The 27,007-nt window shown below is 41.0% G+C and overlaps 2 protein-coding genes across 2 annotated transcripts in view; both read right to left on the bottom strand.

The window, feature by feature from the left end:
- comtb (catechol-O-methyltransferase b) overlaps positions 1 to 11,481 on the bottom strand; it is a 30,248-nt gene extending 18,767 nt beyond the window's left edge. The window contains exon 1 of the mRNA XM_080025382.1: positions 11,382 to 11,481. Coding sequence (XP_079881508.1) covers positions 11,382 to 11,383 — 2 coding nt within the window. The 5' untranslated portion in view covers positions 11,384 to 11,481. The remainder of the gene's footprint in view (positions 1 to 11,381) is intronic.
- An 843-nt stretch (positions 11,482 to 12,324) lies between these two features.
- LOC307250008 (SRSF protein kinase 3-like) lies at positions 12,325 to 26,690 on the bottom strand (the record flags this gene model as incomplete). Its single annotated transcript, XM_080026931.1, has 15 exons — positions 26,637 to 26,690; positions 24,767 to 25,074; positions 24,382 to 24,490; positions 24,176 to 24,263; positions 23,502 to 23,589; positions 23,184 to 23,290; positions 22,889 to 23,054; positions 22,654 to 22,679; positions 22,485 to 22,541; positions 21,193 to 21,565; positions 20,890 to 20,987; positions 19,652 to 19,759; positions 19,446 to 19,515; positions 19,262 to 19,354; positions 12,325 to 12,509 (listed from the first exon to the last, which is right to left on the bottom strand). Exons 2-15 carry the CDS (start codon positions 24,996 to 24,998, stop codon positions 12,325 to 12,327), a joined length of 1,800 nt encoding a protein of 599 aa, XP_079883057.1. The 5' UTR covers positions 24,999 to 25,074; positions 26,637 to 26,690.
- Positions 26,691 to 27,007: the final 317 nt, after the last annotated feature.

Genomic DNA, 27,007 nt, shown 5'->3' on the forward strand with positions numbered 1-27,007 from the left:
ACTCTGCTGGGTAGAGGACTTGTTCACTGTTTTTATCTATTTGTTGTGTGAATGTTAAGCACAAGAGTAGATAAGAACATACTAAAGCAATAAAGAGACATGTAGATGGCAAAAGCCGATATCTTTTTAGGTTTTTAGTTGTTTTTTTTGGCATACACACAGAGCCTGCCAACCTGTGTGACTGCACGGCGGCCATCTTGAGTCTTAAAGAACTGAGCGATTCACCACATGTTAACCTGCTAACACCGCTGCTGAGCTGCCTTCACTGCTGTATGCCAGGCTGCCAATGCCTTGCTGCTATCCTGCTAACACTGCTGCTGGTTTGCTAATGCTGCTATAGCTAACCTGCTAGCATCGCCTCTGGGCTGCCTTTTGCTGCTGTTTGCTGTCCTGCAAATTAACTCTGCTGCCTGTCAGCCTGCTAGCTCCACTGCCTGGCTGCTATTCACCTCTGCTGGTTTTTGTTGCTAACAGGAAATCCATTTTCCTGGTCTGATTGCTGCACATTTTAGGATTTAACATTGTCGCTTGCTGAAACGCACACCTCTTCCCCTTTGTCCCTGCCATGGCTGAAGCACACCTGTTCTACTCTATTGTTGTGCTTTTCATCATAATCTCACCATCCCACTGTTCATTCAAGCACAAATCCTGCAATCCTTTACATATAACATTACCCACCCCAGTAACAGCAAGTGACTCTGCACTCGAAAGAGACTCAAATTTGTTGCTAACCAGACTACTTGGTCTTCCTTCTAATGAAACCAGGTATTTTATCTTACCTCTTATTGCATGTCATGTAATGAGACTGCTCCAAAGAATGACTTTGCTGCCTTCTGTCAATAATGTACACTCAAAAAAGAACCACTATGGCTCTCTGTCACCCTTTTGTCGGGCTCTGATTATTCTGCTTTTAATTCTGTCTGGTAATATTCATGTTCACCCTGGTCCTGTAGTTACTATTAATCCTATGCCTGTCAATGATCCATGCTCTAATGTAAACTCCTGTTCGAAAGACCTGAGTTTCACTGACTTCTGTTCACGTAAAGCTCTGGGTCTTCCTCATTTGGCATTTAATGATTTCTGTGATCGCACATGTTTGGGTTTCTTGCACATTAACATTCGCAGCCTGTTACCTAAACTTGACCTGTTGAAATCCTGGGTTCACACTGTTACACCTGATGTTCTTGCTATTTCTGAATCATGGCTTAAAAAAAGCATTGCCAATCCTGACATTTTCATCCCGGGTTATAATGTATTTCGGCAGGACAGAGCAACTAAAGGAGGTGGTGTTGCTCTGTATGTTAAAGATCATCTGCAATGTACTGTTGCTCTGTCAAAATCTGTTCCTAAGCTACTTGAACTGCTAGTGTTAAAGATCAAACTGTGCAACAATTTCTCTCTCTCTGTTGCTGTCTGCTACAGACCACCCTCTGCCCCACTTTGTTCTTTAACTATTCTCAGTGAACTTCTGGCCCCACACATCTCCTCCGAGTTCATTTTATTGGGGGACTTGAATTGGGACATGACTAACCCCCCAGATCGGGTTGTTCAGCAATTTGACGCCCTAAACCTCTACCAAATTATTTCAGAGCCCACCAGACTCAATCTAAAATCTCCTTCATCTGCTACGCTGATAGACGTTATACTAACGAACGCCCCCTTTAATTATAAATCTGGTGTTTTCAGTCAAGATCTGAGTGATCATTGTGCTATTGCCTGCACGCGCTCCGCCTCCTCAGCTAAGCGCCCACCTGTGATCGTCTCCAAACGTTCCCTGAAGAACTTTGACCTGGAAGCCTTTCTCCACGACACTGCTGCAGTGAGCTGGGACACAATTAATACTCTCCCTACTATGGAGGAGGCCTGGTCCTTTTTCAAATCAACTTTCAGTCAGATCATCAATAAACACGCTCCACTCTTAAAATTACGGATCAAGGATTGTTTCAGCCCTGGTTTTCAAGTGATTTGGCTGCTTTAATTCGCCAGAAGAACACCTTATGGCAGAAAGCCCGTTCCTCCCAGTCTCCTGCTGATTGGCTTGCCTTTCGGCAATGCAGAAATAAAAGCACTCAGGCCGTCAGAAAAGCTAAAGTCACTCATTTTCTGGACAAATTTGCATCCTGCGGCTCTGACCCCAGGAAGTTTTGGAAAACGGTTAAGTCCATGGAAAACAAGCTCACTTCACCCCACCTTCCCGATGCAATGACCTTTGGTGACATTGTTGTTACTGACAAGTCTCATATGGCCTCACTTTTCAATCAGCATTTTGTTAACTCAGCTCATGTTTTCCCTACTAAGCCCTCCACTGCTGCTCCTTCACTTTCACCTTCACCTACAACCTCCAGCTCTGGCACTTTCTCCTTCAGACCCATTACGACCGCGGAAGTCCTAGAGAATCTCACCAAACTGGACTCCAACAAGTCAGCTGGCTCTGACGGGCTCGCGCCTATGTTTTTAAAAGCTGCTGCTCCTGTCATTGCTGTCCCCATCACACGGCTTTTCAACATGTCTCTGGAACTGTCCATCTTCCCTGTAGACTGGAAATCCGCACTTGTCTTCCCTCTCTTCAAAGGAGGTTCCAGCTCTGATCCCAACTGTTATAGGCCTATTTCCATCCTGCCGTGCCTGGCTAAGGTCTTAGAGAAACTGGTACATAAACAGCTTAGCCACTTCTTAACCTCCAACAACATCCTGTCCAACTTGCAGTCTGGGTTCCGGCCAGGCCATGGGTGCATCACAGCCACGCTGAAGGTCCTCGATGATATTGTTTCCTCTCTGGACTCCAAGCAGACCTGCATCGCTGCCTTCATTGACCTCTCTAAGGCCTTTGACTCCGTCATCCATCCCATCCTCCTACAGAGGCTTTCCAGCATCGGTCTTTCACCACACTCCTGCAATTGGTTTGCCAGCTACTTAATCCACCGAGTCCAGCAAGTTAAATCGGATAACTTCCAATCAGCCCCTCTCACCATCACCAAAGGGGTGCCACAGGGTTCGATTTTAGGCCCAACACTATTCTCCATCTACATTAACAATATAACCAGGAATGCAGGCAACTCCAAGATCCACCTATATGCTGATGACACCATCATATACTCAGAGGGCCCTTCTCTCCCCTCTGTGGCGGCCACACTACAACACAGTCTCACTTCTGTAGAACAGCATTTCCATAGCCTTCATCTTCTCCTCAACACCAAAAAAACCAAATGCATTATCTTTGACCGGAAACACGCTCCCACCTCTGTCCCAAAAATCCTCTGTGCCGACGGCTCTGAACTAGAATTTGTTTCTTGTTACAAATACCTTGGCCTCTGGCTGGATTCATCCCTCTCATTCACCACCCACATCAAGCACCTACAATCAAAAGTCAAAGCTCGTCTGAGCTTCCTTTACCGCAATAAGGCCTCCTTCACTCATGCAGCCAAACACACACTCGTCAAAATGACCATCCTGCCCATTTTTGATTACTGTGACACCATCTACAGAACTGCATCTCACTCCACTCTCAGCAAATTGGACCCACTCCACCATTCTGCCATCGGCTTTGCTACAGGGGCTCCATTCACCACTCACCACTGTGACCTCTACAACCTGGTAGACTGGACTTCCCTTCACACCAGACGGCTCCATCACTGGTTTCTGCTCATCTACAAATCCATTCTCGGCATAACACCTCTCTACCTCTCTTCTCTTCTACACCTCTCCCACCCTGCCCGTAATCTAAGGTCCAGTGCTTTCATCAACCTCTCCATCCCCACAGTCCGCACTGTCTTTGGACGCAGTGCCTTCCGGTTCGCTGCAGCCTTTGACTGGTACACCCTTCAAAACACCCTTAAACTTTCTGTCTTCATCTCTCTCTCTGTCTTCAAACTAAATCTGCATAAAATCTTAGTTGACTCCTGCACCTGCTAGTAGCCCTTCTTGTCATACCCTATTGATTAACTGTTTATTTTATTGTATTGTATTATATTGAATTTTTTTAAAGTGTATTTTATATATTTTTGTAAAAGTGTAATATATATATAACCTTGTTTTCACTTTTAGCACTCCCCTCCCTCTTCCCCTTCAGGCTGCACTTGAAAATAAGAATTATGTTCTTAATTTGCTTGCCTGGGTAAATAAAGGTTAAATAAATAAATAAATAAAAATTTTACTTCATTAAGAAAACACTTGTCAATATCTAAACTCAAGTTTCTAGATATGCAATTTGAAGCTTCCTGAGCAGGTGCAAGATTGACAAGGGTATTTTGAAAATATCCACTGCATCCTCTTGTATTTGTCCTGAGATGTGCTGATACCTCTACATGGGATCATGTCATGTGCTTGGTTTTAGGTTCTGTGCGGTTCAGCAACCGTTTTCACATAAATTAACCATAAAACGATCAAAATAAAGTGCTTTATATCGGTTTCCTCTGAATACATTGTGTTTTGATCTCATATTCCAGGTGCCGATCAGTCCGTTTCCTGCAGTGGAAGTAGAGACCAAGAAGCTCCCTGCTGCAGAAGACACTTCACCTACCGAGTCCGATTTTGCGGATAATGTTGGGACACAGGTAATAGCGAAGTGATGACACTGCTTCCTGAAACTGTGTTACATTCCGGATTTTCAAAGTCATCATGTTTGTTCACAAACTACCCCATGCAGTCGTAAACTCAGATTGTTAAGTAAATTAGCAATTCAGGAGGATTTTGACTTCTCATTTTACAAAAGTATTCCAGTCAGAAATACTAAGCGGGATATAGTGCAGGAGCAGTGTAACATCGCACTGTCGTACATTTCTTGTTATGTCCTTGTGGGGCCCCTGAAACTGAAATCAGTCTTTCAAGTTCCCTGTCAGGAGGCCAGTGTTACACACTCTTTTCTAGTCTTGCCTTATGGGGCCCTCCCGTTTTTATCTAGGTGAATTTGATTTTACTTCATTAAGAAAACACTTGTCAATATCTAAACTCAAGTTTCTAGATATGCAATTTGAAGCTTCCTGAGCAGGTGCAAGATTGACAAGGGTATTTTGAAAATATCCACTGCATCCTCTTGTATTTGTCCTGAGATGTGCTGATACCTCTGCATGGGATCATGTCATGTGCTTGGTTTTAGGTTCTGTGCTGTTCAGCAACCGTTTTCACATAAATTAACGTGTTTACCATAAAACGATCAAAATAAAGTGCTTTATATCGGTTTCCTCTGAATACATTGTGTTTTGATCTCATATTCCAGGTGCCGATCAGTCCGTTTCCTGCAGTGGAAGTAGAGACCAAGAAGCTCCCTGCTGCAGAAGACACTTCACCTACCGAGTCCGATTTTGCGGATAATGTTGGGACACAGGTAATAGCGAAGTGATGACACTGCTTCCTGAAACTGTGTTACATTCCGGATTTTCAAAGTCATCATGTTTGTTCACGAACTACCCCATGCAGTCCTAAACTCAGATTGTTAAGTAAATTAGCAATTCAGCAGGATTTTGACTTCTCATTTTACAAAAGTATTCCAGTCAGAAATACTAAGCGGGATATAGTGCAGGAGCAGTGTAACATCGCACTGTCGTACATTTCTTGTTTTGTCCTTGTGGGGCCCTTGAAACTGAAATCAGTCTTTCAAGTTCCCTGTCAGGAGGCCAGTGTTACACTCTTTTCTAGTCTTGCCTTATGGGGCCCTCCCGTTTTTATCTACATGAAATTGATTTAACTTCATTAAGAAAACACCTTTCAATATCTAAACTCACATTTCTGGAGATGCAATTTGAAGCTTCCTGAGCAGGTGCAAGTCTAACAAGGGTATTTTGAAAAGAATCTACTTCTATGAGCTGAAATATCTTTTTTCAAAGTTCCCTTTCAGGAAGCCAGTGTTACACACTCTTTTCTAGTCTTGCCTTATGGGGCCCTCCCGTTTTTATCTAGGTGAATTTGATTTTACTTCATTAAGAAAACACTTGTCAATATCTAAACTCAAGTTTCTAGATATGCAATTTGAAGCTTCCTGAGCAGGTGCAAGATTGACAAGGGTATTTTGAAAATATCCACTGCATCCTCTTGTATTTGTCCTGAGATGTGCTGATACCTCTGCATGGGATCATGTCATGTGCTTGGTTTTAGGTTCTGTGCTGTTCAGCAACCGTTTTCACATAAATTAACGTGTTTACCATAAAACGATCAAAATAAAGTGCTTTATATCGGTTTCCTCTGAATACATTGTGTTTTGATCTCATATTCCAGGTGCCGATCAGTCCGTTTCCTGCAGTGCAAGTAGAGACCAAGAAGCTCCCTGCTGCAGAAGACACTTCACCTACCGAGTCCGATTTTGCGGATAATGTTGGGACACAGGTAATAGCGAAGTGATGACACTGCTTCCTGAAACTGTGTTACATTCCGGATTTTCAAAGTCATCATGTTTGTTCACAAACTACCCCATGCAGTCCTAAACTCAGATTGTTAAGTAAATTAGCAATTCAGGAGGATGTTGACATCTCATTTTACAAAAGTATTCCAGTCAGAAATACTAAGCGGGATATAGTGCAGGAGCAGTGTAACATCGCACTGTTGTACATTTCTTGTTTTGTCCTTGTGGGGCCCCTGACACTGAAATCAGTCTTTCAAGTTCCCTGTCAGGAGGCCAGTGTTACACACTCTTTTCTAGTCTTGCCTTATGGGGCCCTCCCGTTTTTATCTACATGAAATTGATTTAACTTCATTAAGAAAACACCTTTCAATATCTAAACTCACATTTCTGGAGATGCAATTTGAAGCTTCCTGAGCAGGTGCAAGTCTAACAAGGGTATTTTGAAAAGAATCTACTTCTATGAGCTGAAATATCTTTTTTCATAGTTCCCTTTCAGGAAGCCAGTGTTACACACTCTTTTCTAGTCTGGCCTTATGGGGCCCTCCCGTTTTTATCTAGGTGAATTTGATTTTACTTCATTAAGAAAACACTTGTCAATATCTAAACTCAAGTTTCTAGATATGCAATTTGAAGCTTCCTGAGCAGGTGCAAGATTGACAAGGGTATTTTGAAAATATCCACTGCATCCTCTTGTATTTGTCCTGAGATGTGCTGATGCCTCTACATGGGATCATGTCATGTGCTTGGTTTTAGGTTCTGTGCTGTTCAGCAACCGCTTTCACATAAATTAACGTGTTTACCATAAAACGATCAAAATAAAGTGCTTTATATCGGTTTCCTCTGAATACATTGTGTTTTGATCTCATATTCCAGGTGCCGATCAGTCCGTTTCCTGCAGTGGAAGTAGAGACCAAGAAGCTCCCTGCTGCAGAAGACACTTCACCTACCGAGTCCGATTTTGCGGATAATGTTGGGACACAGGTAATAGCGAAGGGATGACACTGCTTCCTGAAACTGTGTTACATTCCGGATTTTCAAAGTCATCATGTTTGTTCACGAACTACCCCATGCAGTCGTAAACTCGGATTGTTCAGTAAATTAGCAATTCAGGAGGATGTTGACATCTCATTTTTCAAAAGTATTCCAGTCAGAAATACTAACCGGGGGTTAGTACAGGAGTAGTGTAATAACTAAAATTGATTTTACTTAATTGAGAAAAAGCCTGTCAAACTTCCTGAGCAGGTCAAATGTAACAAGGGTCAAGTCATGCTTGCTCACAAATTGATTATTTTCTGTATGTTCAGGTGTTTACTTCCCAAGTAACTTCCCTAGTGGATTATTCTGACAGTGATGATTCCATGGAAGTTGCTCCAGAAAAGGTAAGGAAAGTAAACATGAATTTACATAGATACTGTGAATGCCATTATATTTGTGTTTCACTTTTTATCTTTTCCAAACGATGTCAAGAAAAGTGGATAACAATACATTGACATACATTTATCACCAGCTGGATAGTGAATCAGATTCTTCAGGACCCCAGTACCATTCAGATTCAACTTTAGTTGATGAAACTGACGATCCTGATTCTCTAAAAGCTCATTCCAGTGAGCAATCATATTTCGTGCCAATGCTGAAAAGGACCAAAAGTATTCTGGTAGGCATCTGAATCTCTGAATAACATAAGATAGTTGAAGTCACATTCTCCCTCACGTCTTTAACTTTTAATTTATTTAATTTAATTTAAAAAATTTGGATAACCTTGACAAAACTAATTTTTTGCAGATGAAGGATAGAGTACCAGATTTTTCCAATAGTCTCTACGATTCAACTGATGACAGCACAGAGTGCAATTCTCCCAAGAGTGAAATGGGGGCCAAAAGGCCAAGGAGAGACCGCTGCTGTCCTGTGAGTCCCTTTGTTCATAATCCTTGAAATGTCACATTACTGAATTCAACACCAGGTTTACTGCCTAGACCCTGCTTATAGACCATGTATTAGTTCTGTGCTATTAAATATTGAAAAGTGTCAGTTTTTTTTTTCACTTTTGTGTTCAACGACTTGTCAGTTGGTTTTGTTCAGGAGTTCAACCAAAAAAATGACACCATTACATCATTAATCATTACACCAGTACTCCAATAACAGCTAAGAGTTGCATGAGAAGATCAAGGAGACAATGTTTAGAGGTGCTGAGGAACACCCCCAGGCATAGTTTGATCGCCTTTTTTGTCTATTGTACAGTTTTTGTATGTCGAGGAGAATGCAGATTAATAGCAAGTTCTTCTGGTTCTCCTCAGTTTTTCACCAGCTCTGCTAGTCGCTGCAGCTTGTTATGTGTATCTGTCAGTAGTTGCTTAGCTTCATCTCTGAGGCTCTACACCTTTTTTTCTGTTCTGTTTGAAGGGAGTTGACTAGTAAAAAATAAACGTTATTCTTTGAGAATAAAATTGAAACAATGGAAATTACTAATGTCTTCTGCTAGTTTCTTTGAGCCTCGTGAAGATATAAAGACTAGAAATATGTGTGTACAAGTGGACCTCACAACGTTTTTGTGCTAGTAATATGTGTGTACAAGTGGACCTCACAACGTTTTTGTGCTAGTAATATGTGTGTACAAGTGGACCTCACAACGTTTTTGTGCTAGTAATATGTGTGTACAAGTGGACCTCACAACGTTTTTGTGCTAGTAATATGTGTGTACAAGTGGACCTCACAACGTTTTTGTGCTAGTAATATGTGTGTACAAGTGGACCTCACAACGTTTTTGTGCTAGTAATATGTGTGTACAAGTGGACCTCACAACGTTTTTGTGCTAGTAATATGTGTGTACAAGTGGACCTCACAACGTTTTTGTGCTAGTAATATGTGTGTACAAGTGGACCTCACAACGTTTTTGTGCTAGTAATATGTGTGTACAAGTGGACCTCACAACGTTTTTGTGCTAGTAATATGTGTGTACAAGTGGACCTCACAACGTTTTTGTGCTAGTAATATGTGTGTACAAGTGGACCTCACAACGTTTTTGTGCTAGTAATATGTGTGTGTACAATTGGACCTCACAAGGTCTTTACGCTAGAAACCGGACCCCATAATTGGGCAAAAAACTTTTTGGACAAAAGTTTGGAAATCTTTAAATTTGAAGTGCTGGTAATTAAAAAGAATTTTTTTTTAGCTTCCCTGATTTTTTACAGAGCTGTAGGAGCACTGGAAAGGGTGGACCCCACAATGGGGGGAATAATGGGTGGACCCCACAATTGGGAAAGACAAGAATGTGTGTGTGTGTGTGTGTGTGTGTGTGTGTGTGTCTTCCCTGGGTGGGCGTATAACCAGTTGTGTCTGCTTGGTCTATGGGAGAGGGGTACGTTGCGTAACCTCTTCTAGACTACAAGTAGGGGGGGGTGTGAACGTTTACAAAAATGTCTGACCGTGACGTCATTGTCCTTGTGCACCCACCGTATTGTAAGCGCGCGTACACACACATACGCTTTCGTTCGCCTGTAAACCTTTCTTTATATGTCCATGCTGTAAATACACAGTCGAATAACTACGCTCGTTTACACACCTCTTATAAAAGGTCCATGTAGCCTACACACACACACACACACACGTTCGCATGTCATGTGTTCGCCGTCATTATCGCCCTTCATTAATTTCCTGATTAATAGCCTATAGCCTATCGCTTTCTACATGTCCACGTTTATGCATATTGAACAGGTGTTATACAGTTCGGGCCACTTACGTAGTTCACGTCAACCGGGTAACTTTAATCTTTAGGTTATCTTTCATCGATCGTCCGAGGCTGTGACTCGAGCCCGAGCACAAAGACTCCCCGTGTGTGTGTGCGCCGATACACACACACACACACACACGCCGAGGGACCGACAGATTCGGCAGACTAGCTTTTATCCTCCCAATTAGTTTATTAGTGATGTAAAATCAATAAATGTGTCAACAGAACATATTTAAAAACTTTGAAAAAAAGAAAATTTTAACTTTGAAGAGAAAAAAAAATTAAAAAAGGTTTTCGTTTATTGATTTTTCCTAAACGGTTATGATTTAGCCTACTAAACGGTTACACCCCTAACTACAAGATCCCTCTAACCACAGTGCATAGGCTACATTGTAATAATGAGGAATGGATAGCTTCTAAATCACCACGCTCTCATATCCCTCCACACTCGTCTCTCCCTTTGTGTATTTGCTAATGAGATGGGTGTTTACTATGCAGTGTTCAATAATGTTACAGCTCCTGTATTTTTATCAGCTGCTGCTGCTTCTGATGCCAGGTCCAGGCTTCACACCCCCACACATTGTTTTGATCGTATGACCAGCGGATATTATTACAGATGGAATGCAATAAGCGCTTGAGAACAAAATGTGCTCTTTGGTGCAGTTTTTCTTCTCTCAAACACAATTATTTTTTTAATGTAGGCTATCTTGAGGGCAGCTAAAATGGGAAGAATAGAACAGATCAAAAAATAAGAGAGAAGGCACAACCAGAATCCTAAACAGGGTCCTTTTCTGTGGGAAAGCCTCGGAGCACACAGCTAGAAGAGGCATTACCATGCACTCATAATACAACCGTGAAAGACCAGTGGTAGTTGAGGTAATTCCTTTTGATTTGGAGTTTGAGTTGCATGGCAACTGCTGAGAGGTTAAGAGCAGTGTCACAAAAGGCAGAGCACTGGGGATGTAACCTTTACTTTGGCTTCCTCTCAACATACACAAGAGATTTTGACAGAAATGCAGAAAGGGATGTCAAGGAATATCTCGATAAACATGCACTTGCATTATTTATCAATGTGTAAAGAGATGACTGCACAAGTTGCATGCTGTGCATATTATTGACTAGAATTCAACCTCTATGCAAATCGCATTCAAATAAATGTAAACATTAAAACAGGATAAGAATGTAAACATTATCAACATACCTGTCTACTTCAAAATACTAGCAGTAAGCAAAACAGACCACTTGTTTGGCATGAAAAACAAAACCTAATGAACAGTATTTTTAAAAGGCTACACAATGTAAAAAATAAAATGAACTCACATGTGTGGGAAAGCGATACTCCCTGTCCTCTTCTCACCTTCTCTCGCCGCTGGAAGAAAATCTGAGTTTTTCTAATAGCAGGAGCCAGGACCTATGCCTGCGTTTACATGAGACTAACTCCTCCCTGCTCTTTCTTCCATCCCCCTCTCAGATATTTGCTGAATGTGACCATGCGGGGCGTGCACAAGAGGCCAAATTGCAACACTCCAAACACACACACACATTCACACACTCAGGGTTGACTATAAATGAGGGAGGAATTCTTACTTGGGATTAAAGGATTTCCTCAGATTAACCACAAGTGCCGATGCAACCAGTAATTATGGTAGTACCTAATTTCCTTTTAATTGAATTTTTTTACATTTTCTGTTGTACCTTTTTCTCCAAAAGCACCAAACAATTGTTTACTATTAAATAGATGCAACTCATTATAAACATAGCCTATAGAATGCCTTTTTATGAATGAGTCATAAGGGAAATCCTCTCGGTTGACATTTCTGAGACTTTGCTGTTTGAATAAGTCCATCTCAAACCTCCCACTAGTTTAACACTACCTTTTGAATACATATGCAAAAACCACTTGACGGCACGTTCCTCATGTAGTAGTCTTAAAAAAAATCAAACCAAACACATTTTATGTCAGTTTATTGAAATTCAAAATCTGTATGATTGTGTGGAGGACAATCCTTCTCTTTTGTAATTGCTGTGAATTAATTAGATATGATTGCCGTTAATATACTGTACTAAAGGACTAAGCGACCTAACCTGAAAAATATGCTCTAACTCAGGCTAGTAAATATTCTTTTAAAGCTGTGCTCATGATGCCAGCACCAGACTACTATACTGTACATCTGTCGGAGTCCAACGTCTTGTGCGATGTGTCCAAGCCTGCTCCTGGACAGGGAGTCCCCTTGGCTCTAAAACAAGACAGAGCTGCTATGTCCTAGGAGATGATCCAAGGGTGCATCAGGCACTGGGCAGCTGTGGCTCTCTTCTCGGGCAGCAGCTCCAACATTGTCAAGAGGAAGGAGCTAAACTGGACGGCTTCATCCCGTGCCCACTCGTACTTATCCAACAGGATCTCCAGCAAGCTCCAATGCTGCAGCTTTGAGATGCGTCGCAGTTGCCCTGCACAGGTTAAGAAAAATCTCTAAACCAATGCATCTAAAAAATTCATGAAATGAAAAGCTAAATATGTTTTAAGCATGGCCATTTGAGTGACCTGAGTGAATATATACAGGTCCTTCTCATATAATTAGCATATTGTGATAAAGTTCAATATTTTCTGTAATGTACTGATAAACATTAGACTTTCATATATTTTAGATTCATTACACACAACTGAATTAGTTCAAGCCTTTTATTGTTTTAATATTGATGATTTTGGCAAAAAAGTTAAGAAAAACCAAAAATCCCTATCTCAAAAAATTTGCATATTTCATCCGACCAATAAAAGAAAAGTGTTTTTAATACAAAAAAGTCAACCTTCAAATAATTATGTTCAGTTATGCACTCAATACTTGGTCGGGAATCCTTTCGCAGAAATTACTGCTTCAATGTGGCGTGGCATGGAGGCAATCAGCCTGTGGCACTGCTGAGGTGTTATGGAGGCCCAGGATGCTTCGATAGCGGCCTTAAGCTCATCCACAGTGTTGGGTCTGGTGTCTCTCAACTTCCTCTTCACAATATCCCACAGATTCTCTATGGGGTTCAGGTCAGGAGAGTTGGCAGGCCAATTGAGCACAGTAATACCATGGTCAGTAAAACCATTTACCAGTGGTTTTGGCACTGTGAGCAGGTGCCAGGTCTTGTTGAAAAATTAAATCTTCATCTCCATAAAGCTTTTCAGCAGATGGAAGCATGAAGTGCTCCAAAATCTCCTGATAGCTAGCTGCATTGACCCTGCCTTTGATAAAACACAGTGGACCAACACCAGCAGCTGACATGGCACCCCAGACCATCACTGACTGTGGGTACTTGACACTGGACTTCAGGCATTTTGGCATTTCCTTCTCCCCAGTCTTCCTCCAGACTCTGGCACCTTGATTTCCGAATGACATGCAAAATTTGCTTTCATCCGAAAAAAGTACTTTGGACCACTGAGCAACAGTCCAGTGCTGCTTCTCTGTAGCCCAGGTCAGGCGCTTCTGCCGCTGTTTCTGGTTCAAAAGTGGCTTGACCTGGGGAATGCGGCACCTGTAGCCCATTTCCTGCACACGCCTGTGCACGGTGGCTCTGGATGTTTCTACTCCAGACTCAGTCCACTGCTTCCGCAGGTCCCCCAAGGTCTGGAATCGGCCCTTCTCCACAATCCTCCTCAGGGTCCGGTCACCTCTTCTGGTTGTGCAGCGTTTTCTGCCACACTTTTTCCTTCCCACTGAGGTGCCTTGATACAGCACTCTGGGAACAGCCTATTCGCTCAGAAATTTCTTTCTGTGTCTTACCCTCTTGCTTGAGGGTGTCAATGATGGCCTTCTGGACAGCAGTCAGGTCGGCAGTCTTACCCATGATTGCGGTTTTGAGTAATGAACCAGGCTGGGAGTTTTTAAAAGCCTCAGGAATCTTTTGCAGGTGTTTAGAGTTAATTAGTTGATTCAGATGATTAGGTTAAGAGCTCGTTTAGAGTACCTTTTCATGATATGCTAATTTTTTGAGATAGGAATTTGGGGTTTTCATGAGCTGTATGCCAAAATCATCAGTATTAAAACAACAAAAGACCTGAAATATTTCAGTTGGTGTGCAATGAATCTAAAATATATAAAAGTTCAATTATTATCATTACATTATAGAAAATAATCAACTTTATCACAATATGCTAATTATATGAGAAGGACCTATATATATACACTCAACAAAAATATAAACGCAACACTTTTGTTTTTGCTCCCATTTTTCATGAGATGGACTTAAAGATCTAAAATTCATTCCAGATACACAATTGTACCATTTCTCTCAAACATTGTTCACAAATCTGTCTAAATGTGTGATAGTGAGCACTTCTGCTTTGCTGAGATAATCCATCCCACCTCACAGGTGTGCCACATCAAGATGCTGATCTGACACCATGATTAGTGCACAGGTGTGCCTTAGACTGTCCACAATAAAAGGCCACCCTGAAATGTGCAGTTTTGTCTCACAGCAAAATGCCACAGATGCCACAAGCATTGAGGGAGCGTGCAATTGGCATGCTGACAGCAGGAATGTCAACCAGATCTGTTGCTCGTGCATTGAATGTTCATTTCTCCACCATAAGCCGTCTCCAGCAACTTCGCACAGCCATTGAAGAGGAGTGGACCAACATTCCACAGGCCACAATTGACAATCTGATAAACTCTATGCGAAGAAGATGTGTTGCACTGCATGAGGCAAATGGTGGTCACACCAGATACTGACTGGTTCTGAGTAGGGTTGCTGGACGGGTCCCGGGATTTCGAGATTCCCGCGAAATGAGTCAGTCCGGGAGTACCGGGAATTGGCCACGGGACCCGTCCTCCCGTTTTTTTTTTATTATTTTAATTCATTAATAGTGGCCTTTACTAATAAAATATACTCTCGCCATCATGGCCTTTTCAGAAGGGAGGCTTTTGACGTGTCTGGTAATACATTTTCAATGACATGCGAGTGGAGAGAGACGCACTACCGTTCTACAGACGTGGCGACAAGCGGCCGCACTAAACTTTTGTTACGTCTGTAACACAGCTATTGACATGCGAGTGGAGAGAGTTGCAGTTCTACAGACGGAGCGACAAGCGGCCGCACTACAACTAAACTGTCACGTCTGTGCTCCTCTCACACACACACACACACACACACGCGCTGGCAGCCTGGCACAGCTGAACAGTGTTTTACTTTTCTCTCCTCAATGAGATGGTGATATTCACCATTCTTCTGTATTCAAGTCAAGATTGTATGATGAACATAAAGCAGCCTGTTTCCTTTGCTGCTTTCTCTTGTAGCGACATGAATCTAATGAGATGAAACAGCTGGAGCATCGCTGTTCGCCCCGTTCCTTCCACCAAACACTAAAGTGAAACCTAGACCTAATCCACAAAGTAGACGTTTAAACCAAACCAAACCAAACTGAATAACTAATCCACTTATTAACTAAACAAATGTTAACAATATGAGTAGATATTTAACAGCAGCGACACAGGGTTGTAAACAAAAGTTGTTTCCATGGTTACCGCACGGCGTTTCCTCGCGGAGCCTCCTATCTCCGCCGGTCCATGTCGAGTGCACCTGTAGACAGAACGTCTCCTCCCGTCTGAAAACGCCTTTAGATGACTTAACTTTTAATGCCCTTAGTTCATTCTAGAGCTAGCATCCAGTCTGCCCTGGGCTTATGAGGCTATAACGTGCCCAATAAACCACTCGGCCGAGTACGTGGGCACAAAATAAAGTATTAAAAAGGCACTTCCGGTTTAACGGGAATTCCCGGGATCTCCCGGGAGGAGGCTCTTTTTTCCCGGGAATTGAAAAGGGTCATTTCCGGGAATTTTCAGCAACCCTAGTTCTGAGTCCCCAGACCCCCAATAAAGCAAAAAAATGCACATTTCAGAGTGGCCTTTTATTGTGGACAGTCTAAGGCACACCTGTGCACTAATCATGATGTCAGATCAGCATCTTGATGTGGCACACCTGTGAGGTGGGATGGATTATCTCAGCAAAGCAGAAGTGCTCACTATCACACATTTAGACAGATTTGTGAACAATGTTTGAGAGAAATGGTACAATTGTGTATCTGGAATGAATTTTAGATCTTTAAGTCCATCTCATGAAAAATGGGAGCAAAAACAAAAGTGTTGCGTTTATATTTTTGTTGAGTGTATATATATATATATATATATATATATATATAGGGGAGAGCGGGATGAGATGTGCCACTTTTTACTCAAAGTGACTTTGAAATGAGGCCTTGACAGTTATGTCTCCAACTCAAATACTGTATGTACATAATATATTTCAGGGTGCTGTGCATCTCCGGCAACAATAACTTTGGATCTGAAATAAACTGTATAAGAAATATAGCTTTCGGAAAAAAAGTTGTCTTGTGGTGTAAGTTGTGCCACAAGAGAGAATACCATGGGGTAAATTGTGCCATTGATATATATCTCATAAACTGTAATGCAAGACAAATCCAATAGACAAAAAATCAATTGTTTAAGATTTAAAGTAAATATTTTACAAAGGTTGAAGGACAATTTTCTTAAACAAGGCCTAGCAGATCTAATGGTTTTACCTGCATAGCTCACAATGAAAAAGTCACCATCATCATATTTCTGGCCATCTGAACTCTCATCAGTGGTGTTGTTAAGTGTAATGGAGATGTCAGTCTCTTCTGAGATACTGTAGACAATCACTTTCTTTTGGTGACCAGAGTATACAGCCATTCCAATGGCACAACTCTCAGAAATTTACTTTGCACTAGCTGCTCCGCCCTTGTAGAATTAACTGCCACCTGGCATATGCGATTCCCCCTCCATTTCTGCCTTTAAATCAAGGCTCAAAACCCATCTGTACACCCTGGTTTTTCCTCCCCATTAACTATCTTACCTCTGCACTATCTTTGTTTATATGTGGATGTCTGGGATTTACAGTCATATGAAAAAGTTTGGGAACCCCTCTCAGCCGGCATTTTAATTGACTCTGCTTTCACACAAAAAAGATAAAAGTGGTATGTCTTTAATTTACCAGGAACAGCTAAGTACTGGGATGTTTTCCAAACAAAGATTTTTTGAAAAGCAGTCTTTAGTTTTATGAAATAAAATTAAATGTGAAAAACTGTCTGTGCAAAAATATGGGAACCCTTGTGGTCTTGCTGATTTTAATGCATGTAACATCATGTAAAACTGAGGACTTTAAACACAAAATTGGTTGGATTATGTTGTTAAGCCTTGAACCTCATATAAAGGTCTGTTTAATCATGATAAAAGGTATTTTAGGTGCCTAAATGCAAGTTCTACTTCTCTTTGACTATCTGCAGAAGTGAGACAGAATGCGATCATCAAAACAGCTCCCAAAAGATCTTAAAAACAAAGATTATTCATTGTCATGGTTTAGGGGAAGGCTACAAGAAGCTTTCCCAAAGGTTTCAATTGTCAATTTCTACTGTAAGGAACGTTGTCAGGGAATGGAAGGACACAGGCACAGTTGCAGTTAAACCCAGGTCTAGCAGACCAAGAAAAGTACAAGAGCGGCATATGCGGCGGATTGTGAGAATGGTTGCACACAACCCAAAGATCACCTCCAAAGACCTGCAAGAACATATGGCTGCAGATTGTGTATCTGTACATGGTTCTACAATTCAGTGCAATTTGCACCAAAACATCTGTATGGCCGGGTGATGAGAAGGAAGCCCTTTCTGCGCCCACGCCACAGATACAGTTGCATGGAGTATGCAAAAGCTCATTTAGACAAGCCAGCTTCATATTGGAAGAAAATGCTTTGGACTGATGAGACAAAAATTAAGTTATTTGGTCTTTATAAAAAGCAGATGTTTTGGTGCAAATTGTGCTGAATTGTTGAACAATGTACAGATACACAATCTGCAGCCATATGTTCTTGCAGGTCTTTGGAGGTGATCTGTGGGTTGTGTGCAACCATTCTCACAATCCTCCACCTATGCCGCTCCTGTTTTTTTCTTGGTCTGCCATGCCCGGGTTTAACTGCCACTATGCCTGTGTCCTTCCATTTCCTGACAATGTTCCCTACAGTCGAAATTGACAATTGAAACCTTTGGGAAAGCTTCTTGTAGCCTTCCCCTGAACCATGACAATGAATAGTCTTTGTTTTTCAGATCTTTTTGGAGCTGTTTTGATGATCCCATTCTGTCTCACTTCAGCAGAGAGTCAAAGAGAAGTGCAACTTGCATTTAGGCACCTAAAATACATTTTCTCATGATTAAACAGACATTTCTATGAGGTTCAAGGCTTAACAACATAATCCAACCAACTTTGTGTTTAAAGTCATCAGTTTTACATGCTGTTACAGGCATTAAAATCAACAAAACCACAAGGGTTCCTATATTTTTGCACAGCCAGTTTTTCACATTTTATTTTATTTCATACAACCAAATACTGCTTTTCAAAAAATCTTTGTTTGGAAAACATCCCAGTACTTAGCTGTTCCTGGTAAATTAAAGACATACCACTTTTATATTTTTTTTGTGAAAGCAGAGTCAATTATAATGCCGGCTGAGAGGGGTTCCCAAACTTTTTCATATGACTGTATGTCTTTTATTTTTGTTATTGTTATTTTACCTTCATTTTGTACCTACTGAATGCACTATGTTCAGCACTTTGGACAGTATAAACTGTTATAAATGTGCTTTTGTAAATACATTATACTTACTTACTTACTTACTTATAAATCACCCCAGGCCCTCTAGTACAAATCACCCCAACACCAGAATTTTGGATAATAATCATGATGCAGCAGTTTACGGCTGACATCGTGCTAACTATATAGACACAAAGTGTAGCATACTAAAGCGCTAAAACATGTGTCAAATGTTTTCAAACGTGTCTATAATTGTTCAGACACAATAATCAAAAAACCCTGATCATGGAAATTTTACTTTGAGGGCAAAAAACTGTTTTTTATCTTAAATGTGCTTATATCTTATTCCATGTTTCTCCCTTATTTACAGGATGAGTCAAATGGATGGCTCTTCTTAAATATGTGGTCACATTTCCAATTTCTTCTATGGTTTTCTAGAAACAAGGGGTGGCACAACTTCCCCACTGGCACACCTCACCCCACTCTCCCCTATATATCAAATATTAGTTGCGTCCGAGTCCAAATACCAGATGCTGTATGATGAAATAAAACAAGCGTTTCTAAAGTATTACTGTATTTGTAACAATTAAATCCAATTATACCTTTACGATTGAAGTACTGTTTGGAATTTCTCCCTGAGAGGGCAAACTGGGCTGGAAGGGGTCCCAGCAGCTCAATGATGTGGGCAATGTGATCTGAGACAATAGGGGGCAGATAATATGTGTTTTAAGCACATTTTATTTTCATCAAGGACAAAACAAAAGGGATGTAGTGAACAACACAAACCTTCCTCCCGGGTGAATGTGGCTCCTGAATCGGGGTCGAACAGATAGTCCCCTGTGGCCAGTTCAAAAGCCTACAGTACACATAAAGGAACGAATACTATGGTTATTATGCATCTATATATGGCATTGCTGGGAATACACATGTTTAAAATGGAGAAATTAAGAACATAGCTTAAAAAAATACACATATATGCAGGCTGGACTAACCATGCATGCTGTGCTCCAAATATCGGCCGGTGTGTCGTAGTTAGCACCGATCAGAACTTCCACCGAGCGATACTGACACGTCTGGATGTCCTCTGTGAAGTGTTTGTGCTGAGGACGAGAGAATTGAGATGAGATTTAATGTTTCCTATTAAAGGTTCAGTGTGTAATTAGTGGCATCTAGTGGTGGGATTAAAGATTGCAACTATCCGATGCTGACCCCTCCCTTTCAGAGAATTTACAGAAGCTACAGTGGCCTTCAAGGAAAATAAGCTAAACTAAAGAGGGCATTATTCAAAACAGCTTCAAGTATTTCCACAATATCAAGTGATCAGGTGAATATGTACTTAGTTATTTATTCTATAGTACTGATTTTTCATATAGTGAAGACAAGCGTGAGACCAGACTGATCTGGTGTGAGCTTTGCGTTCGTTTTCTTTCTTCGGATATATAAAAGTCTAATTCTGAGGTTTAAAAACCAATAGATTCTATACACTACACCTTTAAATGACCAGTACATATGATGATTAACATTGACATTAGAAAGACTTAAGTCTATAGCATTTTCTAGCCTACAGCTCTATGAGACTTCACATGTAAACATTGGTACTTTGTGCCAACAATGGCATGCTACCATTCTTAGGATGATGGGATTGTCATTAGTTTAGCAAGATTTTGGAGCAAGTCAACAGATCATTAAAATTGCCTAACAATTCTTTGTTTAACCTTTTGTACCTTATGCCAGGAAGCCATTTAGGGGAGATCTGCAATTTAGTTTATTCCTTTTTTTTCTCATGTTTATCTATTGCTAGGGAGACCTTTGTATCCTTCCTTGCGTTAGACAGATCAATTTTGATTCTAGTTAGGAATGATTGTGATTTTGTCTGTTTTGTTGAGCATAAGCAGTTGTATTTGACATTTTGACATACACATCAACTGAAAGCAATCCTGCAAAATCTAATAGCTTGATAAATAGCTACATACAGGAATCATTCAAGAGTCTTACGTGGGGTTTAGGTATTCCCATAAATATTGACCAATCAGCATTATTCTCACTGTGTATTTTAATGCATAAGTAAGGATCTAGATTTTAAAATGCTGAATTGTCAAAGTCATAGGATTTTGAAACCATGAAAGAGGTACACTCTTGCTGACAGCTTTCTAATTCAAAGATGAAGCTATTTCATTGTTATTTTTTAATAGATTTTCAGGTTGAGTTTGGTCGTTTGATCATCACTCACCACCCAGCAGGCATTACCCAGGTCAGCAATCTTGATGAGGATTTTATCAGCATTCTGGGGCTTTAGTAGATCCAAAAGTCCACCTGAATCACTGATACCTAAATTACATAAAAAAGAATGTGACAGCTAAGAAAGATCAGACTAGGATACACGCTGAGTGCACCGATGATGCTAGTTAATCTATATGGTATTATGTTATGTAACAAATTAGCTTATGTTAAATATGCCAACAAAGGTAAGGATGTTAGCTATACTCAACAAACTGCAGACATTGTAGTTTAGAAAAAAATATATAATTCTGACCATTGCGAGATGAGGGTGAAGGTGGAGGTGGCTCTTTGTCTGCAGTCTGATGTAATAACAGTGATCTGGAGCCAGACACAGGAGCGTCTGTGCTGAGGTCTGTCAGCGAGCGCATGGAGTGTCTGTGGCCGTGTGGAGCAGCGTCCTGTCCGTCATCCAGCAGCAGGGTCCGTCTCCGCAACTTGAGGTTGAGACCCGTGAGCTTAGACTGAAAAGTGGCGCCTAGGTTGCCAGAGGGAGCAGGGGGGGCATCGTCAGAGAACGACACGTGAAGTTTGTCTTTCTGAACGTGGTCCGCTGCACTCTCCTGTCCCCGTCTGGCCCTGTCTTTCCTCGTCAGACGCTTGATCGGGCTCCTTGACACCCTGCTGGACTGTTGTGTGGATGTGGAACAATCAGAATTTGGTGTTGGGGTAAAACAATTAATCTAAAAAAGAGCTCAATGAATTATCATTTTGAAAGTAAAGCAAAGCATGCAATGTAAAGCCAATGTGTCAAATTTGAAAATGCCTTACTTTGGTTCCCTCTAATGGTAGCATTGGAAACAATTTATCATTCACATATTAAAGAAGCTCACTCTATGACCTGTAACAACTTCTTTTACCAGCATATCCAAAACAGTGTTATATACCATGATGTTAGCTAGCGCATTCGAAAATAAATTCAAAGCAGGTCAGTCAGCATGCCAAATATTATCAGGGACTAGTGTTTTTATCCCTGGCTTCTAATGGTGACAGTTATAAATACTTATTTATTCTGAGATATTGTAGCTTTCCCAACGTATTGTTTTGTTTTCTACCCTCCTCGTCTGACAGCAAAAGTACAATAGAATGTATATGGTGGATACCGATGCCAAACTCAAAAATACTAGATCTCCCTGTATTTACAAATCCTAATTCAACCCAGATTTAAAAAATGAAATACTACTTTGTGTACTTTTTGATTTGACAACAAGATACTATTTGTGAAAATGAGTGGCTCGAATAACCATAGGATGGAGTTGCTGTAATATTAACAGAATAAATAAATGTGTGTTTAGATTACTTAAGTTGCAAATCTCTTGCTTCTTCAGTTTCACTGTCATGATAATTAGCCTACATATAAAACAGAATCAGCTGAAACCCTGATACGGTATGCTCATCGGGGACTTTAGTTTGACAAAATTAGTTGGTTAGAAGCCTTGGCTTTTTCATGATTTCACATGTCCTATAGTGAGTTCCAGGCATTGGATGTTGTCAAGATGCAACTCAAGGGATCAATTGCAAAAAAGCAAACCACAACATGGATCTTACCCACTCCCCAAGAGTGTGGAAAACCCCAGTCAGCTTCCCCAACAAGTTGGACATAGTCTTAGGAAGTCATAGCAGAAACGCTACATTCAATATAAAATTCCAACAAAATAAGAAATATTCAAAATGATTAAATAAGTGAAATAATAATGAACACAAAAAGGTAGCACACCTGTTTTTCTCTTGAGCTTATGTTCACTGGCAGGAAGTGAGAACATCAACAGAGAACATATGCACAGTGTGAAAATAAGTGAAAATGGAAACAGCAGTGAATAATTTTTTTGAATCTTATACCTTCTTGGAGGCAACAACTCCATCAGCATTGTACCTGAACATTCATGTAACACATAGTCCTTTCTAAATGAACTCAGGTGTACATGTGATTGCTAATGTAGCCACACACTTACCTGAGGAGCTTGTAAAAGCAGAGGGTGGGGGCAGGTTCCACAGCTTGGTGTTAGCCGCCAGTTTCTGAATGTAATCATTGCCCACTCTCAGGAGGATGTTTTCTGGCTTGATGTCCGTGTGAATAATCTTGCATTTAGTGTGTAAGTAATCTAAACCCTGCAGAACCTGGGATAAAGAATGGAAAAAAAACAGTCACTGTCAATGAGGAGCAAAAAATAAAAGATAATCTGTTAATAGCTCAGTCAGCAGTGAACAAAAGGGGATTTAGGATGGATTAAAAGTCTGGCACAGAACCTGTCTGAGTATGCTCTTAACGCAGGGCAGAGGAAGGCCAGTGTAGTTGGATTTGATGATCCACCTCAGTAGCTGGTGACCCAGCACCTCCAGAACCATGCATACATCTGGTGAACAGTTAAGGGACTTGTTTACTAGTTTAAAAGCTATTGGGTATTGAGAGAAGGCGGAAACACGTTAACACAACAAAGTCCTACAACTTTAGTTGGAAGTCGTCTTGGTGGTAAGAGCAGAATTCAAGCACATTACAAAAACCACAGGTGAACGTTCATCTACAGAGATTATATTATACAGTATGTTAGTCTCTGTAAAGGATACGCTCTCCGTTCTCTCCAGTCACCCTGAAGTCATCAATGAGGTGCACGACTCGCTCACGTTTTGGATCTCTGGGGTCACTGTCCCTTACCTGATGGTCATGTAGTGGACTTGTTAATATCAACGTACATTTAAACATATATTAATTATAAAAACAATCATACTGTTTTCAAATGATGTTCTAACATTTATAATTCAACAGCATGGCAAATATTTTGATTTAATTCCAATTATATTAGCTTGTGAGATGCTGGTGACGTCGTAGTATGGGTATAATAATAACAAAATCCTTGCAGATGGGCTGAGCAGCCAATTAATATCACCAAGACACAAAGCAGTCAGCGAACTCAATCACAATTTCTGTCACACACAAACACACACATAGAGAGAAAGACAGAGAGAGAGAGAGAGAGAGAGAGAGAGAGGTCTAAACTGGTCTTGTATTTTTCAATGGCATGAGCAATAGCATGTCATGCTAATATGTCTCACTTATTAGTGAATCATCCTGTTCTACAAACAACACAGTGAAGGCAGTATTTGCTTTGTATTGATCCGACTTTCAAAAATATTAACAACACTCTAGCCTTGTCTACTACATGCTATGCTTATTGTTAGTGTACTCTGAGATGACTAAAAACTTTTTGTATCTGAAGCAAAAGCAAAGTGGTCACACTGACACATTTCAGAAGTTTGATCTCATCCAGTGCCGTCTCTGTGAAGGTTTGAGCGCTCCTCACCACCTTCAGAGCCACAAAACGTGTTTTCCTGCATGCAAACAAGTATGGTAGTTAGCTACTGTTATGTTTATATCATATAACATTTCCAAAACATTATGCTACTATGTTATATTATGAAAGCTCAAAAAGGCCAAAGCTGTACTTACACCATATCCCAGCAGAGCCACACAGTAGAGAAGTGACCCCATCCCAACTTTTTAACCACTTGGTAACGGTCGACGAAAATCTCTCCAATCTCTACACGGTAGTAACCCCCTGCAACACAATGTATTACTGACTGTATTAAAATAAAAACATTAGGGGGCACCTTTAGCTCAGTTGGTAAGGCGTCCCCTCCATGGGCCTCGGCCAGCAGCGGACCCAGGTTCGATTCCAGCCCGCGGTCGTTCTCTGCATGTCACTCCCCTCTCTGCCCCATTTCAACTGTCTCTACACTATCAATAAAGCATAAAAATGCCAAAAAAATATATATATATCTTAAAAGAAAAACATTCAAACTGTGTTGTGTTGGACTTTGGGGTGCTGCCTTACCTATGCCATACTCTGCGGGATCCTCCTGTTGCTCATCAAAACATTGCAGAGGCTCCGGTGGATGTGAATGTTTTTGTGTATCTGGAGGGCAGTGGGCCGGTTTGCTGGGCGGGGAGGAAGGTTTAGGACTCCCTGCTGGGTCTGAGGCGGGCTTAGGGCTGGCTTTGATGGGTGGATTTAAAGAGCTGGCTGAATAAAGGGCTGATATAGCAGCAGCATATGAAGATGACATGTTTAACTGGAGCCGGGTGGGTTGGAAGACAGCTGAAGATGGTGGGCCCAGATGACATCAGCATTCAGAGAATAAGCTACAACAAAAAAATTGCAAAAAATCATGCTCACATCTCTGACACAGGAGTTCACTAGCGGTTTGTCTCTGGCAGCCACTGTGTGCCTTTAGCAACTGATTGCAAGACTCTTTTAAAAGGGGGGAAGTGAATGTGTATGTGTATTTTTAGCTGGATGAATGGTATGTCAACGTAAATAGCCCCCTGACACTGGCCTTGCTGCAACTGAACTCTCCCTGATCTTGCCTACAACAAGTGTGGGTGCCAACAGACATGAACATGTGAAACCAGCTAATCAAATTAAGTCATGATTTTTACTAGGGGCATCTGGTCAGGGTAATTAATTTGGATTTTAGAAAAATACAGTCTTGAAGACTCTCTTTGGTTTATACATGGTGAGGTGATCTTATGCCTGTTATAGTTCAAGTCATCTGACGTTATGGAAAAAATGGAAACATGCCAAGTATTACGGCTCTTCAAAAGAAGAAAAGACTTGATTTTGTAACAACAGCCTTGATAAATCCTGAGAGAGGCTGTTAAAACCACATATTAATACAGTGGGGCCTGTATGCATTTTACTGCTGTGCACTAACAACTTGAACTTTTATTTTTATTCTTGCTGATTAAAGGTGCTGTAAGCGGAATGGTTCTTTTAGCTAACTTCCTGTCAGTTACTGCAGTTAGCAGTCCCCTCGCTCGTCCCTATGTCACCACATTAATGCACTGCGGTCTTCAAGCAGCGAGTCATCTAGCATCATCTAAGATCCATAAGTATGATTAAAAACATGATAAAAACCATCAAAACAGACATTGGGAAGGATTTTTACCTGCTCCGCCATTGTAGGCGCATAAAAATTCACCCATCTGTCGCTCTGGCGTGCACCGGCAGTGAGACCATGGGTGAGACGGGTGTCGGTTATAGCGTTCTCTCTTGTGATTGGATATTAATTTCGGGATCCCCCGAAAAGTTTATTAGCCGATTACACGCAGAGCGGGCGACTGAGAAATCGGCTTTATGAAACGCGCACATTATGAAAGTGATCACTGTATGAATAAAGAGCGATTTAACACTTAGGCTATATTAACATAAATAAACCACTTACTTCACCTTTAATATGAGAAATTGGATTTGTGAAGAATGTAAAACTTTTTTTAAGGGGAAGAATATTATACAGTTGTGTTTCTCTGCCATTTATGAAATATTACAAGTAGCCTAGGCTACACTACCAGCTAAACTAACCATTTGTCTGTACAACTTAATAGTTCAGTCTTTTCCTGTTATGTATGCAGCCTAGGCTCTGCTCTGTAAACGTGTACATTTGTGATGGTCACTGATTTCAACAAAAAGTGATTATGAAAACAAGCATTTTCCTGAATCGCTGACTCCCCCTTTAATTGACGTATGGGTGGTAGGCATACGCTAGTCAAACATAGTTTTATTCTGAAGGTTCATGCAGGAAGTGTAGTTTATTGTAGTTCTGGACTAAACAAGTGCGGGGCCTTCGATAAAACGTTGTACAACAAAACAGGAGAGCCTTATTTGCTCGAAATTGTCAACAGCATCAGAGGAGGAGCCTACTTACCCCTGTGTGTGATTGATATATCCACTTTTAATATTTGTAACGCGGGAAATAAAGAAGACAGCCGAGTTCCTCAACCCGCGTGCGCTTCTCCTTCTCTCTCTCTCTCTCTCTCTCTCTCTCTCTCTCTCTCTCTCTCTCTCTCTCATGTGTGTGACTGAAAAACACGTCGTCCAAGAATAGAAGCTGCTGCGGCTGTTGCTGCTGCTGTTTCTCACATTCATAACTAGGCTTAGCCTACGTAGGCTAGCTTCCAGTTGAATTTATTTCTAGAGGTGATAATGAGTTAATTCTGTTATCTAGCCTAATGATTTACTATATTGTCTTAAGTTTATAATCCAAATTCAGGCTTTAGAAATGAAATTTAAAAAAAA

This window comes from Ammodytes marinus (genome assembly GCF_949987685.1).
Source record: "Ammodytes marinus genome assembly, chromosome: 4".
NCBI lineage: Eukaryota > Metazoa > Chordata > Actinopteri > Uranoscopiformes > Ammodytidae > Ammodytes > Ammodytes marinus.